This window comes from Plutella xylostella, chromosome 9 (assembly GCF_932276165.1).
Source record: "Plutella xylostella chromosome 9, ilPluXylo3.1, whole genome shotgun sequence".
Taxonomy (NCBI): Eukaryota; Metazoa; Arthropoda; class Insecta; order Lepidoptera; family Plutellidae; genus Plutella; species Plutella xylostella.
This window is the reverse complement of record NC_063989.1, coordinates 2,746,063-2,763,152: the sequence shown is the minus strand read 5'-3', so window position 1 is coordinate 2,763,152 and position 17,090 is coordinate 2,746,063. Positions and strand designations below refer to the sequence as shown.

Genomic DNA, 17,090 nt, shown 5'->3' with positions numbered 1-17,090 from the left:
ACCACTTCATTGCGATTCTTTTGAATTGTTTTATATCACTTATATCAATTATCTACAAATCGCAAAACACCGCTTAAATGCCAATTGTACCATTAACCAGATTTAGGTAAAGTTGTATTAACCGCCAAACGCCGCGAGTAAGACTGACCGATAAAATGGTTTAAGTGCCAGTGAGGCTTAAATTACAATTACGTAAAATATATTAAGTGCTTTTTTGTTATTTTTGACAAGAAGGCATTTAGTTTTATATCCATTATGTTTTATTTCGCAATCGGGTAGGTCGCTTAAGTAAGTAATGATACAAATTCACATTCATCTAAAATGAATTAAGTCACAGTGTTTTACTGTTTTAGTAAGGGTAAAATGTTTTATATAACTTTATTATTGATCATGTATGTTTGAACATACAAATGACTAAAAAAGTGGCTCTTAATACAAGAAAAAAGTATTAAGATTTCCAAAATCACTGATGTCTTAAGCGCCAAAAAAGTGCTCAGATCGAAACGAGACCCGCACCATTCGAAAGAGAAAAATCAGGCGATTCCAACGATGTATATAACTCATATTCGCCAAAAGTGGCGGATAAAACATTTTGCCTTTCCACCGTCGATATGCAGGAAATCTATACAGTAATTAACTTGAATAGTTGTTATGCAAACAACTTCAGAGTTGTTATCATATCAACGATACGAGGTTGTTTACTTAGGTACAAATTAGAATCAATCATACAACTTTGCGTCTATCGATAAAAATAAGTGCCTCATTTTTACTTACTATTTGACTTTTTACATCCAAAAAATAGATACTAGATATCGTCATCTAACATATTTTTTTCAATTAACTAGGTATTAACTATTAACTGCGAATATTAAAACAAGTTATCTAGAAAATCACAAATAATAGCAAACATTTTATGGTGTTACTTTTTAATATTATTATTATATTATTTAATATTTAAAGTTGTTTTGTATATTTATAAGACTAATTTCATGTTACTGCGTAGTGGGCAATGTGGGCATGCATACTATTGCATACACTTTTTAAATCAAAGAAAATAATTTAGTGTAAAAATAATTTATTTATATTTTCTATCTCAGCATTACTATGATAAGTACTCCTTGTAAACTTACACTCAAGTGTGATGATTCGATACACCATAAAATAAATATATACATATTATACTATATGTATAAACTGTAAAGTATTAATTATCTCAACCATTTAAGCTTATATTTACTTTCACTTGTTTTATTATAAGTACTATACAAAGCTATGTAATATTTATATGATTCATTGCAAACCTATGTACGTACTATTGAAAAATAATGAGTGTGTGTGAGTAGGTATATAGTTTTCAAGTCTGTTCAAAATATAAGATTTTTCTATGATTGATTTAATACATAAGTATTATTTAATTATGAACAGATTTTAAGAAGAAAAGTACGGGATGGCTCATAAAAAATACAAGAATACTTACAGAAAAAATATTCAACACGACAACGAAAAACAAGCTTGGAAGGAGGTCAAACTGAGGTTACTACACTAACGCATTAACTTAAAATAGGAACATGTAAGCATTTGCAACAGCAAAACCACATTACATTTAAACACTGTCAAACACTTAAACCACAAATTGTCAATGAACACAAATCAACCAGCCCTGGAGGCGTAGAACCTTTGATACTTATTCACAATATTGAGAAGGTTACTTGGGGCGCATGCGCCGTTGAACGCGATTTGTGAGATGTTGTCGCAGCCCTGAGACGCGAAGCACTCGTAGGTCACTTTGGGTCGGAGGCAGCAGCTGAGGACTGCCCCGTCGCACAGACTGGGCTCCTGCGCGCTGCCCGGAGTGTTGTTACTAGCAGGGTTACCACCAGCAAAGCTGGGAACCCTCGGAGGGCCAGAGGCTCCCGCTGGTGGCCCTCGAGCAGGCGGGGGTCGTGTCGGCGGCTGCGGGCGAACTGGTGGTGCTGCAGGAGCACCCACGCCTCCTTGAGCGCTCCCGTGCTCGACCGGCGGAGGAGGTCTGTCCAAAGGCTCCTCTGGAAGAATTGGCTGGAAGGATATAGGCCTATTATACGTAGTGTTGTCTTCCTCGTCAACAGTCACAATGCCCCAGTTCTGCCTGGTATCGTCCATTTCGGGGAAACGGTTGGTAACATTGACAGAGTCGTTTTGTCCGCCGCAGTTGCAGCGCTGGGGGACGAACAGCACTGGGATGTAGATTGGGATCTGTGGCGGCGGCGCTTGCTGACTTGGGTTTCTGACTAAGCTGGAGATGTCTTTTAGCTTTCTATAGATTTCTAGAAAGGTGTCTCCCTGCTGGTCGAAAGATCCAGCCGCTTGGAAGGGCGCTGCTGGGTACCCGTAGCCGTAGAAGTTGTACCATCGCTTCTGTCTCGCACTCTGCTCTGCATCGCCCCCTTGAGTTCCATCAACTGATGCTAGTGACTCAACACCTTCACTCTTGATCACTTCGACTTTTGTTTCAGTTTGACTTGGTTTTGCGTTGACCATCAGTGACGCCAGGCACGCCAGTAGGACGTACGGTAGTTGGTTCATCTGAAAAGAAGAGAAAATATTTTTATTACTAATGCTCGTAGCTGCAGTAAAGTCAGGGACATGGTCGGTTTTACGGGTAGATAACGACTTTGTAAGCGCGAATGATCGAGACCTACGTGTCTATTGAGAGTTTGAGAGTAACGACTCTTTCATTTCTTGTTCTAAAGCGTCCGTGGTCGCTATTGTGTTGATCTATACGCGGTACTAATGTGCGGTTTAGCCGAGGCAATAAATCTTTTGCAAGCCATTTGTGAAGATATGAATGTAATGGTCTTTGTAAAGTGAGATTTGCCGTTTTGGAGGAACAATTCACTTTGTTATTACAAGTTAAAACTTTAAAGTTCATGACGGAAAATTACTGTAGTATTTTAAGAATACCATTAGTTATGAATGACTAGGACTATGACTATCTAATTGTTTATTTCTCTAACGAACATGTACGGGTCCCCACTTAGTAGACGGTGAGAATCCCATACACTAGATGTAGTAGTTGATAGTTAGTTGTAGTTGTAGTATTAGGAAGCACAGTCACAGAAACACTGATCTTCACTAAAGGTAAGTAAGTTTATTATGGCCAAAGTAGTTACACAGTTTATGAGTGGTTTTGAGCCTTGCCCGCGTAAGTAAGTTGCGAGTTCCACGGTTGATACAAGACTGAAGTTAGGTAGGTAATTAGGTCAAAGTAATATTAGTATGAATGCAGTAATAAGTGTATGACGCGTATGACGTCACGCAAGGTGTACGGTTCCGTACATGCTCCAGAGGGAACAAAAGAGAAAAGAAAAGAAAGGCTCAAAACCATTTACAAAGCAAAGAATGTTAAATATCAAATGAAAATGGTTTTCTAGTTGTCGTTCTAGAATGCTGGATAGCAGATGGTAACTCTGTGCTCGTCATCTCAACGTTTGTAGAGGTAGCTCTCATCTCTTTCATCTCTATTCCTTCGCATTCTTTTGTGCTTATCGTAGGGTTCACTTTCCCCCTTTTCTTACACCATCCACGTTTTCTGGCAATCCAAAGTATTGCTGCCATGATACCAGCTGCTAATAGTAAGTAAGAAAGTGCGAACTGGTGAATGTCGTGTGAGGTGATCTCAGCTGGAAGCTGTCTCTCATTATTTTTCAATGTATCTAGTTTTTCTTGAATGATACGTATGTTATCATCTTCGGGTATCGCAAGTTGCGGAGTTCTCTGCGTGCTTACTATTCCGTTGATAGTCATGTCCAGTTTCGGGTAGCTGATGTCGTATTTTATTCTAGCTTTACTATTGTAGTTGTTGCGAGAGTGTATCATTAGAGTTTTTGTTTGTAGTATGCATCCTTGCTTTAGTGATAAGATCGCTGACGTGTTGATTACGTGTGTTGATACGTCATCGTCGCAGACGGTTCGTAGTGTGCATGCGTCACAGCATATCGCAAGCCAGGTATTCAATGTGTGTAACTCGATCCAGTCATCTGTACATGCAGTTTTGCTTGTAGTACAGGGTGATATAGTTTGGTGGCTTAATAATTTTGCTTCACAGGGTGCGTTCATATTTTCTACTGTTTGAATTGGTAAGTTTAAGTTGCAGACATAGTTGTTAGCACTGTGCTCGATACAATGTTTCATTCCATCTTCGTTTATGCTGACATATGTGTTTTTTCTAACGTTCACCGCTATGTAGTTTGATGCGATTTGCACTTGGAAAGTTGTTTCATTATGTATTGCCAAAGACCTCATTGGTAGTGGTATCACCCTGTATAGTGAGTAGTCTTCGTCATTTGTTAGCGGTATGTGAATTTCCAGGAAGAAGTATTCCCCGGTGACTCGAGCTTTAGCATATAGTAGTTTATAAATATTCTTTATATCTCGTTCGTCGTTTCCAAGCGGCAATGACAATGTTTTCGGTAATCTTCCAGATATCAAAGTAAGCTGGGTAATCAAGTTGTCTGGAGTTATTAGATGAACGTCAATGTGTCCTTGATAGATATCTGTGAGCGCGTTAAACAGCATTTCTTGCATGTTTTTTAAGTTAGTTAGTAGTAGGTATGCAGTTAGTGACGTAGAGCTGAAGTAGTTAGCGGCCATTACGATTTCGATCTCCGATTCTATTCTCGCCAATCTAAAATCTGTTTCGTTCATGTATTTGTTAATGAGTGCAAATTGACGTCTGATGTTGTTTTCTTGTTTCTTCAAAGTTTGATTTTCGAGTTCTGTGATGGAAGTCTGGTTTTTAATAAGTTCTAGTAAATAGTTTTCGTTGGTTTGCACTGCTTGAATATCATCTTGATATTTGTCGGCAAATCTCTGATCTAAGATTCCAAAGAGACTGTTTGCCACGTAGCCCACTCCGTTCACCAGGCCTCGTTTGTTGCGCCCAGATAGATGCCGTTGAGGGACTAACAATAAGTTGTTGTAGTGTTTCAGTAGTTCAAGTTCGTGATGAAGTTGTTGAATAGTGGTCTCACAATACCTCGGGTCCAATGAGTTGCATACACTGTCGAGTTTTTGTATATAGTTTTCAGTTTCTCGCACCCCATTCCAGTATGTACTAAGATTGAAGTACATGAGTAGCTTCCATTCATCGTGAATTAATTGGATGTCGCCTATATCATCGTAGTATACAGGGCGATTGTCTCCCAGGGGTGTGATGTGAATGCTCGGTGTTAATGTTGTTGTCTTGGAGCTAGCTGCACTTCCACAGACACACTGTAAAGTTAATAGTGTCGCAGCTATCGTAAAGAATGTTTTCTTAACATGTCGGCGGGGGCGGCGGCGCGTACTAGTTGAACTTTCTGAGTTCTCATTTTTATCATCATCGTAGTTGTTGTTCGGCCTTTTTTCAAGTGAAGTTGTTGATGTCGGGTTCGTTTGGGGTAATCCAGTTTGAATTTCAGTGACGTGTGACGGTAGAGGTGATAGTTGAGTTATTGGTCGTTTCAGTGTCCCATTCTGCGTTTTCAGAGTTACGACTCTTGTGTAACCATCCCTCCCGGGGTGTACTTCAGTTATTCGCCCCATCGCCCACTTTCCAGGAGGTAAGTTGTCTTTAATCAGTACTAATTCTCCCTTTTGAATGTTTTCTTTTGGGCTGCGCCATTTACTTCTTAGTTGCAGTTGACTTAAACACTCCTTTGACCAGCGATTCCAAAAATGCTGAGTCATTAATTCTACTAGTTTCCATCTATTCCTGATATCTAGTGTTCTAGTTGTAAGTTCTTGTTGCGGGAGTGACATGGTCGGGGATCCAGTAAGAAAGTGTCCTGGTGTCAAGTACTCCAGGTCTTCCGGATCTTCAGTTAATGGACTCAAAGGTCGGCTGTTCAAACAAGCTTCTACTTGGCACAGTAACGTAGAAAATTGCTCAAAAGTTAGTTTCTGTTCTCCCAACACAGTTTTCAGAATTCGTTTACAGGATTTCACCGCAGCTTCCCAGATCCCACCGGCTGATGGCCATAGCGGGGCATTGAAGTGCCACTGTATTTGTTGTTGTTCTATGTAGTTTAGGAATTCCGTTGATCTCATAGTGCTGTAGTGAGCAAACTCTTCCTGTAGGACTCTAGCGGCCCCCACAAAGTTCTTCCCATTATCACTGTACATGTGCTGGGGGGTAGCTCGTCTGGCACACATTCTCTTCAGTGCTGCTATAAAAGTCTCAGTGCTCAGATCGGAAACTAGCTCTATATGCACTGCTTTCGTTGCTAGGCATATAAAGATAGCGATGTATCCTTTACATGTTTTTACGCCTCTGCCCTTATTTATCTTCACATCCACATGGCCGGTGAAGTCTACTCCGGTGTGTGTGAAAGGCCTGCTCGGAGTTATTCTCGCTTCCGGTAAGTTCCCCATGAGTTGGTCATTCTTAGCATTCTTGTAGCGGTGACATCTGACACATCTCCGGACGATCTTCTTCACAGTTCTAGTTCCACTGATAATCCAGATTTGTTGTCTTGTCTGCGCCAGAGTTAGTCGTGCGCCTCCGTGCAGAACCTGCCGGTGCGCCTGTTCGATAACTAGTTGTGTGAGGCGTCCTTCGGAAGGCAAGATAGCAGGGTGTTTTGTTTCTTCAGGCAGGGCCGACAGTTGTAATCTCCCCTTTATTCGTAAAATTCCGTTTTCGTCTAGGAATACGGGAGTCAAGTTAAATAGTTTTGACCTTGTAGATATTTTTCCCGAAGTTTTTAGGCTTTGAATGTCCTCTTCAAATTGTTCCTGTTGCACCGTTTTTATGATAAAGTTCAAGGCCTCCTTTATTTCTATCAAAGTTAGTTCAGCGCCCTGTGTTATCGGTGTTTGGTTGCCCAATATCGCTTTGTAACGCAACACCCATGCGGCGACGCGAGTCATATGGTGCAGGTCGCTTGATTTGTTTAATAAATTATTTACGACTTCGTTTGTCTGTTTTTGTCGGTCGGGTTCCGTAGCGAAACAATTTTTAATTTCTCCTTCTTCAGTGGTAAATTGTTTCGAGTTAGTTGAGTTGTTCCCATTGTCAGGATTCCAGTTTAACAACCATTCTGGTCCCTACCACCATAAGGTATAGTTTTGCAGTTGATTTGGCGTTAGTCCACGAGTAGCGCAGTCAGCGGGGTTTTCGCATGACTTTACGTATCTCCAATTCTCAGTGTTTGTTATGCTTTTGATGTATGTTGTTCTGCTAGTTATGTATCTATCCCAGTTTGATTTGTTGCCTTTTATCCACGCCAACACCACTTGCGAATCTGTGTAGCAGTTTATGGAGAGGTGGTGATCACTCAGCGCCTCTTGAACTCGTTGTAGAAGGTTCGCCAGTAGACGAGCTCCGCATAGTTCGAGTCGAGGCAGTGACGTCTTACTTTTCAGCGGCGCCACCTTCGTTTTAGCGGCCAGTAGTGTTATGACGTCATCACCCGTGTCGGTGTCGGTGACGGCGCGGCTGTATATGACGCACGAGTATGCTTTCTCGCTTGCGTCGCAAAACCTATGTAACTCAACTGTTTTATTTGAGCGGTTTAACCATCTTGGTATAGTTAAGTTCTTGATGTTTATCAATTCTAGTTTTATAGATTCCCATTCTTGAATCACTTCCGTCGGTAGCGTATCATCCCACGCCATGCCCAGAGTCCATAGTTTTTGAAATATAAGTTTAGCTAGTACTGTTGTGGGTGAAATCCATCCCAGAGGGTCGTACAGTTTGCTTATGTACGAAAGAAGTTTTCTTTTCGTGTAAATGTTTTCCTCTTCAGCAGGTAAATTCCAGTTGAAACTGAACACATCCTCTGTCTGATTCCATACGATTCCCAAAGTTTTAGTTGCTTCCTCCTGTTTAAAGTTAAAAATCGTTTCATTGCTCTTTTGCTGTTCTGTCAAGTGTTGTAAGATAGAGGGGTCGTTGCTTGCCCACTTTCTTAGTGTAAATCCTCCCATTCCGAGTAATTCATACAGTTGTTTTTGTAGTTGTATAGTACCTTCTGCGGTGTCATGACCTGTGATGACGTCATCCATGTAAAAGTCGGATAAAAGTGCTTTCTTTGCATCAGTATAATTGTCACCTTCATCGATAGCTAGCTGTCTCAGTGTACGCATAGCAAGATATGGGGCGGCCTTGGTGCCGAAACTTAAACTGCATAGTTGCATTTCTTGTAAGTGTTCTTGGGAAGATGTTCTCCATATTATCTGTTGCAGTGGTTGTTGTTCTTCAGTCAGAAGTATGTTACGGTACATTTTCTCTATATCCCCTGTAAGGACATATTTAAAGCTTCTCCATTTGATTATGAGCGTCATGATGTCCTTCTGAAGATTGGGCCCTTTCTCCATCAGGTCATTCAGCGAATAGTTGGTACTGGTCTTCATAGAAGCGTTAAATACGACTCTTAGCTTGGTGGTAGTAGAGCTTTCTCGTATGACTCCGTGGTGAGGTAGAAACACTTGTTTTTCGGCATGTTTTGTTGCAGTAGTGGCTGGCTTCATGTGTCCCAGCTCTTTATACTCGTTCATAAAGTTTTTGTATTGCTGAGCAAAGTAATCTTGTCGTGCCATCTTTCTCTCAAGTTGTTTGAATTGTGCGATCGCAGAAGGTTTCGATTCTCCCAGTTTTGTTCTCCAGTCTTCCTTTAAAGGCATTTTTACGACGTATTTCCCAGTCTCCAGTCTCTTAGTAGTTTCCACATAGTGGCGTTCACAGTAATCTTCGCTCGTAGTATTCTCCATTTTGTTAGGAATGTCTTCCGTTTCCCAAAATCTCGTCAAGTCCGCAAGTTCATTTAGTGTAACTAAACAGTTAAATGTTTTTGTATTTCCGCAAAGTATCCAGCCTAGCTTAGTTTGCTGGGCGACTGGCGCGGTGGCGGTGTCATGTTTCAAGACGCCATCTAGTATGATCTCCGAGTAGATGTTGGCTCCTAATAACAGGTCTATAGGGCCAGAGATGTAAAAATCTGGGTCTGCCAGTTTGACGTTACTCAGATGATCCCAGTTGTGAGTTTTTAAAGTTGAGTTCGGTAGGTTGTTGATAAGTTTCGTCAATATAAGAGCGTCGGTATCGAATGCGTAATCGGAATGTATTGACTTGCAATTCAGCTTAAGTTGGCCTTTACTGTTCCCGATTATAGAGCCGACTCCAGACACAGCGGCGCTGAGTTTATGTCTGGGCAGCCTCAGTCGCTGAGCGGCGTTCTCCGTGATAAGTGTAACTTGAGAACCTTGGTCCAGTAAAGCCCGTAGTGTTATGTAGTTTCCTTCGTTGTTCTTTACTTGTATTTGGACAGTTGTTAACAATACTTCTTGTTCATCATTCTTGACGTGATGCGAAGCTCTCGCACTCAAATTCGATGATGGATTCTGAGATGATGACTGATGCGAGTCGTAGTCATGTAATAGAGTATGATGTTTTTTATTACATACTTTGCACACTTTGCTCGATGTGCACTGTTTTCCTTCATGACTGTATAAACAGTTTTTGCATATTTGCAAATCGCGCACGGCGGCGTTCCTCTTTGTCACACTTAATTCTTGAAATTTCCTGCATTGCATCAAAACATGTTCGTATTTGCAAAGTGGACAGTTTCGGATTGCAGTGTGGAGTGACTTCGGCCACTTTTCTGTTCGATTAAAGTTCATTGGCTTTGAGTTATAATTATTACGTTGATCGTTTTTGTTATAAAATGAAGTTGATGGCTTATTCGGAGATGAAGTAGCTTGTTTTTGCAGGCCTTGCTTGTTCTGTATGGTGTCCAAGGCAATAAATTTTGTTTCTAAGAACTTGAGGAAGTCTTCCAGGATTGGTAGTTCCCTGGGGTCATGTAGTTCATGTATGTACTCGCCATAAGTTATCGGATCTAGTTTTTGCAATAAGATGTGAGTTATAATGCTCTCACAGCTGTTTGTGTCGACGCCGATGTTGTTCAGCCCGTTCAAACACTCCATGGTTGTGTCGTGAAGCTTCTTAATGTTATACCCGTTGGCATGTTGCATAGTAGGTTGGTTGAGGAGCGTGTTGAGGTAAGACGAGAAGAGCAGACGCCTGTTGTCGTAGCGGTGGACGATCATCTCCCAGCACGAGTCATAGTTGTCGGCGCTGATGTTCAGGTGCTGCACTAGTTTCTCCGCGTCTCCTTTCAGTTTAGATTTTAAATGTTGCATTTTCTGAGCATTGTTTAGAAGCGGGTTTGAATGTATAGTTTCCAAGTAAATATCTTTGAAGTTAATCCACTGATTATAGTTACCGTTGAATTCCGGGATTTCCAGTTTAGGAGTTGTTTTTTGGTAGTGAGATTGAGACCAAATCTTTTTGTTTATGTTCCTTTTCATGTCGTCGTACGCTCTCTCCCACTTACTGTACTTAGCTTCATAAGAGAAGTCCGTACCCATCAGTATAAAGTTTAGTTCCAAGTTAAGTTTCTCCACAGCATCCCATTTACTTTTCAGAATACTGAGGTGATCTTCTAGCTCCCACTTTTCGTTGATTCGCTCTAAGTCAATTTTTGTCAGAGCGCGAGATAAAACAGCAAAGTTGCAGTCCTGCTGACGAAGCAAGATCTCCGTGTTGTTATCGTTGGTCCCTGAGGTCCCGGGCGCCGGGCGCGGGGTCGCTGCGCGGGGCGGGGGCGCCTCCACTCGCAGTTGCTCCTGCAGCGTCCCTGGCCGGGGGGAGTACTTCCCTTCCGGCTTTTGGTCAGTTAGTTCGTGGTACATTCGTAGCATGTTCTCCTTAGTATCATAGTACATCTGTCTAGTTTTTTCATACACATCGTTGATGAAATAATCCAAGTTCTTGTCGTCGCTCTGCTTCAGTTCCAGATCTCTCTCTTGGAACTCCTTCCAGTGCACAGTTAAAGCTTCTAACCTTTTCTGTAGATATTCCAAGTTTTTACGGCTAGCACTATCTTTCTTAAAGTTGCCACAAATTTGTTTGATGTGGTCGAAACTCTTCTCCTGCTGGATCAAGAGCTCCTGTACGTCTTCGTTAGTCAACGCCATCTCGTCGTTGAAACAAGTTGCTGTAGTTCACAGGTTGCTGTAGTTCACGAAGACCTCGGTTTGTAAGTCCAGAGTCTTCTCGTTGCGCCCGCGTCGCTGTTACCTTCAAACACTATGTGCATCCTAGGTCTCAATCTAGCTGGGGAGGTCCGCTTGTGGAAGGCCAGCCAGACCGACTCGCTAGTGTCGTCAGGTAAGTGAGCTGCAGCAGCGCGAAGTATGTTCAAAGTTCGAAGGACCATAAATGTACGGGTCCCCACTTAGTAGACGGTGAGAATCCCATACACTAGATGTAGTAGTTGATAGTTAGTTGTAGTTGTAGTATTAGGAAGCACAGTCACAGAAACACTGATCTTCACTAAAGGTAAGTAAGTTTATTATGGCCAAAGTAGTTACACAGTTTATGAGTGGTTTTGAGCCTTGCCCGCGTAAGTAAGTTGCGAGTTCCACGGTTGATACAAGACTGAAGTTAGGTAGGTAATTAGGTCAAAGTAATATTAGTATGAATGCAGTAATAAGTGTATGACGCGTATGACGTCACGCAAGGTGTACGGTTCCGTACAGAACATAATCAGACTCACACGTAAAGACTAACCTCTCTATTCATAGAAAAGTTATAGCCTCCTGACACCTGGCGTGCTATGAGTAGGACATTGAAAAAAAATATATATATTGTTTAAAAATACATATATTAAAAGTTTTATGGAGTATCCCTGTTATTCCTTTAAAGTTTTATAAAGTACCTATCCCTTAAAAAATTTGCTCTTTGACAAAGTGACAAAACAGTTCAGTAGTTAAAATTTCAATTTTTTTTAAATTTAATAACAGTGTATACATTTTTACCTCTCGTGGTCAGGAGGATAGAACATTTTAGCTATCATTAGCTATTAAACTGTTTTGTTACTCTCTGACAGAGAACCAAAAATAGCTAAGACCTCCTATACTTACTAACTTTTTTATGAATAAGGGAGTAAGAATGGAACTTAAAATCTAAATTAAATCGATCACAAATTACAACATATTGACCATTTGTGACGTTGTGATCCCACATTGTACATATTTTAATTAGAGTTACGTAAATTTTTTACTACAAGTAGGTACGCAGTAAAAACCACTGCTTGTAAAATGTATGTCACTACTCTACACACCCCTTAGGAGTAAGGAGGTGGTCAGTGGCTAAACTTTTCCCTACAAAAGTTAGTAACTTCTCCCCACGAACAATAGTCTAGTCTCTGCAGCTGGTGAAAAATACACGAAATCATTACATGCCATTGTTGTTAGTTGTTACACGGAATTTCATCGGCATTATTTCATTGGTAGCAAAAAAAATATGTATTATAATATAAGTACAATATACTTAGTGTCTTTCGAAAATTTCTTTTGTATGCGATTTATTTATCTTACTTATTTTGCACTTCGAAATTACTCTATCTTCTAATGAAACTTTTTCTAAGGGGCCCTCAAAATCTTCTTACATTTTTACGATCTAAATAGAAAATGACAGCTAAGAACTTTGAATGAAGCGTAAACTCGTGCGTAAAAATACATAACTTCAGGCAGTTTAGACCTAAGAGATATGCACAACGTTTCCAATCGAGAGAGCCAGGTGCAGGTACTTACACCCCCACATAGAATAGAATAAAATGGAATACATAACTTCCATTTAAAAGTTTTTTTTTCCAAAATCGCGACGTTTCACGCCCTCTTCATGCTAATTCCAATTTTAGAACCTAGGTAACCTCCCAATACCTAGAATGTGGAAACGGAGTTCATTTCCGTTCCGTTTTTAGCGTTTATAACTTAATTTAACATGTTGCCAAGAAGGTAAACTTGATGATTTAAAACAAACCGAACAAGTTAATTATTTGAAGTAAGTAACTTTGAGTTTCAGTAACAATCAATATTGACACTATGAAGGCCAACAACTACATCTACTACTGCTAGTTAAAAACCTGTTCATGTTATGAATTTATATAGTTATTATTATCAAACTTAATCACAACTCCAACCTAATATTTACAATGATAGCATTTCTATGGGCTCATTTTTTTTTATTTTAACAAAAATTGCACTACTTGTTGATTTTATTATTAAGGTATGAATACATATTTCGGATCTAATTTAATTTAATTTTTGCATGTACCTACCTATAATATTAATATTTTGACTAACAATTTTCGACATGTTTTACTAATTCACTATGGATGTTATATCTGAAAATAAATGTTTAATAATAATAATAATAATATTTTTAAAAGTTTTACTAATGAAACCGACTGTAAAATATTACATTTTCTTCACATTATTTACCATGCGATTAAAATTTACTATGTTAACTTAACACGTAAGTAGTAGTTACTTTACTAAGTAACTAAGCCGTAAATAATGCTACATTTAAAATTCCTAATAATTTTTGGTGTCAAGGATTTGACTAACCATTTTTGTATACACAAAATATTGTTGAAATTCTGAGTTTTTATCATAATTTTCATTTCGCTTGAGCTGTGCAATACTGGTGGATCTCAAACATCATCATCATCATTGGTGAACCCCAAGACAAGCAAGGTCGTGCTAAGTATAGCAGACATAGCTTATATAAATGCACATACCTACACCCTATGTCGAATAAACGGCTACTATTTTTGGCTGACTCTCTCTCTCAGCCTTCTATAGTCCACTGTTGGACATAGGCCTCTCCTAACGATCGCCACCCCAAACGGTCACCCGCCATCTACATCCAGCGGCTTCCCGCTACCTTCCGTAGATCATCAGTCCAACGGTTTGGCTGACTACGATGATGATAATTATGTATGAAATGTCCTCGCTTGATCCTTGTTTAACAATTTACGACCGACCTCCGCCTTAAATCTGTTTATGCAGATATGTGAACAATCAAACCAAACAATGAATTTCGACGCTGGAACTAACCGGTTCCGAAACAAAAAAAATGTCATTAGAAACCACTTATTCTGCCTGGTTCGGCAGGATGTATGCTAATTTTAAATTGATACCTACTCAAGTTTCTCAAAATACCTATATTGGAATACGAATGAGGAAAGACTTCATTGGACTCCGAACAGAGATGATTGCGAAAATTGGAAAATGATTATTTTGTTTATAATCCACTCGATCAATAAATTACATTTAGAGGTAAGTACGTAATAATTTTGGGATTGATCTGAAAGATGATTTTCGTGACGCTCACGCAATTTTAAGCGACTTCGAAAAAAATTATGAACCGATTTTTTTTACTTTTTTGTTATTCCACGATGCACACGGATGCGAAAAATTGTAAAAATAGGGTGAGAATTTCCATTTTGGGCACCTATTAACCGATTCATATCAAATTTAGAACCTTAATATTTTATTTATTATAGGGTTTTTGTCCATTGTCAATATCGAAAATTCAACAAATCTTAATAAAAAAGACGTATAGTTCACGCCTATTAAAAGCGTAGTTTTGCCAACCTACTGAAACTATTCATCGATTATTATCAAGTCGATTCTAACTGAACTCAATGCATGGTGGCCCACCATTGGTGGGGTAACTATAGTAACATATATGAGCACTGCAAAATTTTAAATGCATGGCCTAAAAAAAATATGAGTTTATTCATATTAATATCGTTTATTGATAAACAAGTCAAATTCTGTGCAGACTTGATAAAAAAAATTGGTTCAGTTTACACGCATCATTAACAGAGAATAATTTACTAATATGTACCTATTAATTAAATGAGAAGTAATACAGTATAATTAAACATAATTGAAAATAATTTTAGGTTAATACCCTCGCCCGCTAATTTCATCGGCTTAGCCGATTTTGAAATCTACAACTGATTTTTTAAATCTCAAATATTCATGTGACCTTTACAAGAATATTATAAGAACCGGTTAATCCTCATGTACCCAGGTTTGGAAGCTGATACACTGTTATATTTATAATTTATAACATAAATTTTTTATCAGATCGAGGGTTGAAAACATAATAGCTACATAGCAATATATTATGTCCATACTAAAACCAAGTGCGAATTTTGACTTTTATCGGTTTTCATGACTTTCCCAAAAAGGCATTATGATAAGTTTTGTACTATTTACTGTGTACTTAGTTTACCAGCAATTACCTTAAGGATTCAGCTACAGAAAATTATCACGAGTTTGTCTTTTTAACGAGGAAAGGACGGGGAAAGTCAAATGAAAACCGACACTCAACTCGTTATAACACGATGTCAACAGAGGTAAATAGAAAGCAGAGAAACAAAACGCGACCACAAGATAAAATGAAATTAATATTTCGAAACTTAACACAGACACACCTAAAAATCCTCTCTATAGAGGTAACGATATCGCAATCCTCACCTTTGTTAATGAAGTAATAAACAATACGAAAACAACTCGACGTAATTCCCAATTTAATTGCACTTAATCACTTAAATATCACAGTTAACTAGTAGTCATTTGTACTAAACGTCACTAAAAACAATTGACTGTTAAAACTGCAGCCAAACATTCTATTCGAAATTCAAAAATATTTTATCGTCGAACTGACGTTGTTTCTGGTCGTGGATTCAAACGCGACTGCGCGAGCGTGGCTCAACACTAGTATTAAATACAGAGTTGATGATATCAGCAATTTACTCGCTCAGGAATCACCTTTCTAATCAGAACCATGTTTTGTCACGTTTCGTCCGACCCGGTGCGATAGAGACACACGTCTCAATCGACACGTAAGCGATGCGCAAATACACCTGAATCAACGTCACCGTTATTTTTTTCCGGTTGTTGCATTGTTTGGGTAGAAGTGGACCGACTGCAATTATGCTCCGTATCACAGTATATACGTATTTGGTTGACTCTTTCCGTATGTTATTATACTACAGTGATATAATTTCATGCGGTTTTGCAGCTTTCTCTGTAGCAGGATAATTGTCATTATAAATATGTGATATGTGTAGGTACTTAATTTCGCTATTTATTTGACATTTCCGTTGAAATTAATACTGTTATACCGTTCAATTTGTTATACTTTTGGTAATTTATAGAACTAATATAAGTAGCATTATCATCATCATCATCATCGTCACACACTCCGTTTATATTTGCTATTTACAGTTGAACTATAGTTTAGCGACCTCAGAGAACCCCAGTTTCTCATCCCCAGCTTGTCTTTATTGGTGGACGTGATAAAAGAGTGAACACTGACGAGAAACAGGATCTCAAACCTCTTGCTTGCTTTCTAAGAAATGTTTTGCTAAAGTAGATTTCCGGAGGTATGAGATGTATTTTTAACCGACTTCGAAAAAAGGAGGAGGTTCGCAATTCGTCTGTATGTATGTTTTTTTTTAATCTAGTAAGATTCTTGTAGGGATCTTGACCTATATGCGTGATTGCGCTATCCATGTCCACATCCATGGAATACCTACCTCTCAGCACCTCACCCCATGTTTCCCTCTTGTAGCTTGTTTTAGTAATAAGGCCACCGATTGTACTATTTCTTTTCTATGTTTGCGTACTGTCTGTTTGTGTGCTATAAAGAGTATTTTATCTTTATCTACTTCGCTGTAATGTGTTAACAACTATTTTGGAGGCCCATTTACGTGCGAGTTATTTTCTCTCTGCTCTGTCACTTCCATGGTTTTGTAATTATAATTCCAATCTAATTCAGAATTTATAAAAAAAAATCTTCTCCTAAATCTGCTCTCTTGTCGGTGTATGTTCCACGATCATTTATTATTTTGACTCACCAATATGGAGAAGTCTGCGGCTAGCATGTTACGCCTTCTAAAGGATGTTAAAAAAGAGTGTAGTAATCCAAAAAAAGCCGAGTCAGGGGGTCATTAACACCGGTAGAATGAGCTTCCATGTAGCTCCAGACTCTTCAAAAGAGATACGAGTATGAATAATATAGAAAGTCCCTTTACATTCATAATCATCATCTTCACGATATTGAAAGTACCTTTACTTACTTAGAAAAACTACGATTTCTTTGATTGCCTACATTAGATCTTTCAGGCATTGGCAATAGCAGCCATATAATTTATCTTCCTCAATCCTTTCCTATGTTTTATGATAAAACTAATCCATTG

At 39.0% G+C, this 17,090-nt stretch overlaps 2 protein-coding genes across 2 annotated transcripts in view; one reads left to right on the top strand and one right to left on the bottom strand.

Moving 5' to 3' along the window:
- LOC105381973 overlaps nucleotides 1-17,090 on the top strand; it is a 154,956-nt gene that overhangs the window by 53,603 nt on the left and 84,263 nt on the right. The window lies entirely within an intron of this gene.
- On the bottom strand, nucleotides 1,059-15,610 carry LOC105382271. The gene is made up of 2 exons (XM_011552121.3): nucleotides 15,364-15,610; nucleotides 1,059-2,565 (listed from the first exon to the last, which is right to left on the bottom strand). Exon 2 carries the CDS (start codon nucleotides 2,563-2,565, stop codon nucleotides 1,651-1,653), a length of 915 nt encoding a protein of 304 aa, XP_011550423.3. The 5' UTR covers nucleotides 15,364-15,610; the 3' UTR covers nucleotides 1,059-1,650.

Coding starts and splice junctions, on each gene's coding strand:
- LOC105382271 (XM_011552121.3), bottom strand. CDS start 2,565: ATGAACCAACTACCGTACGTCCTACTGGCGTGCCTGGCGTCACTGATG.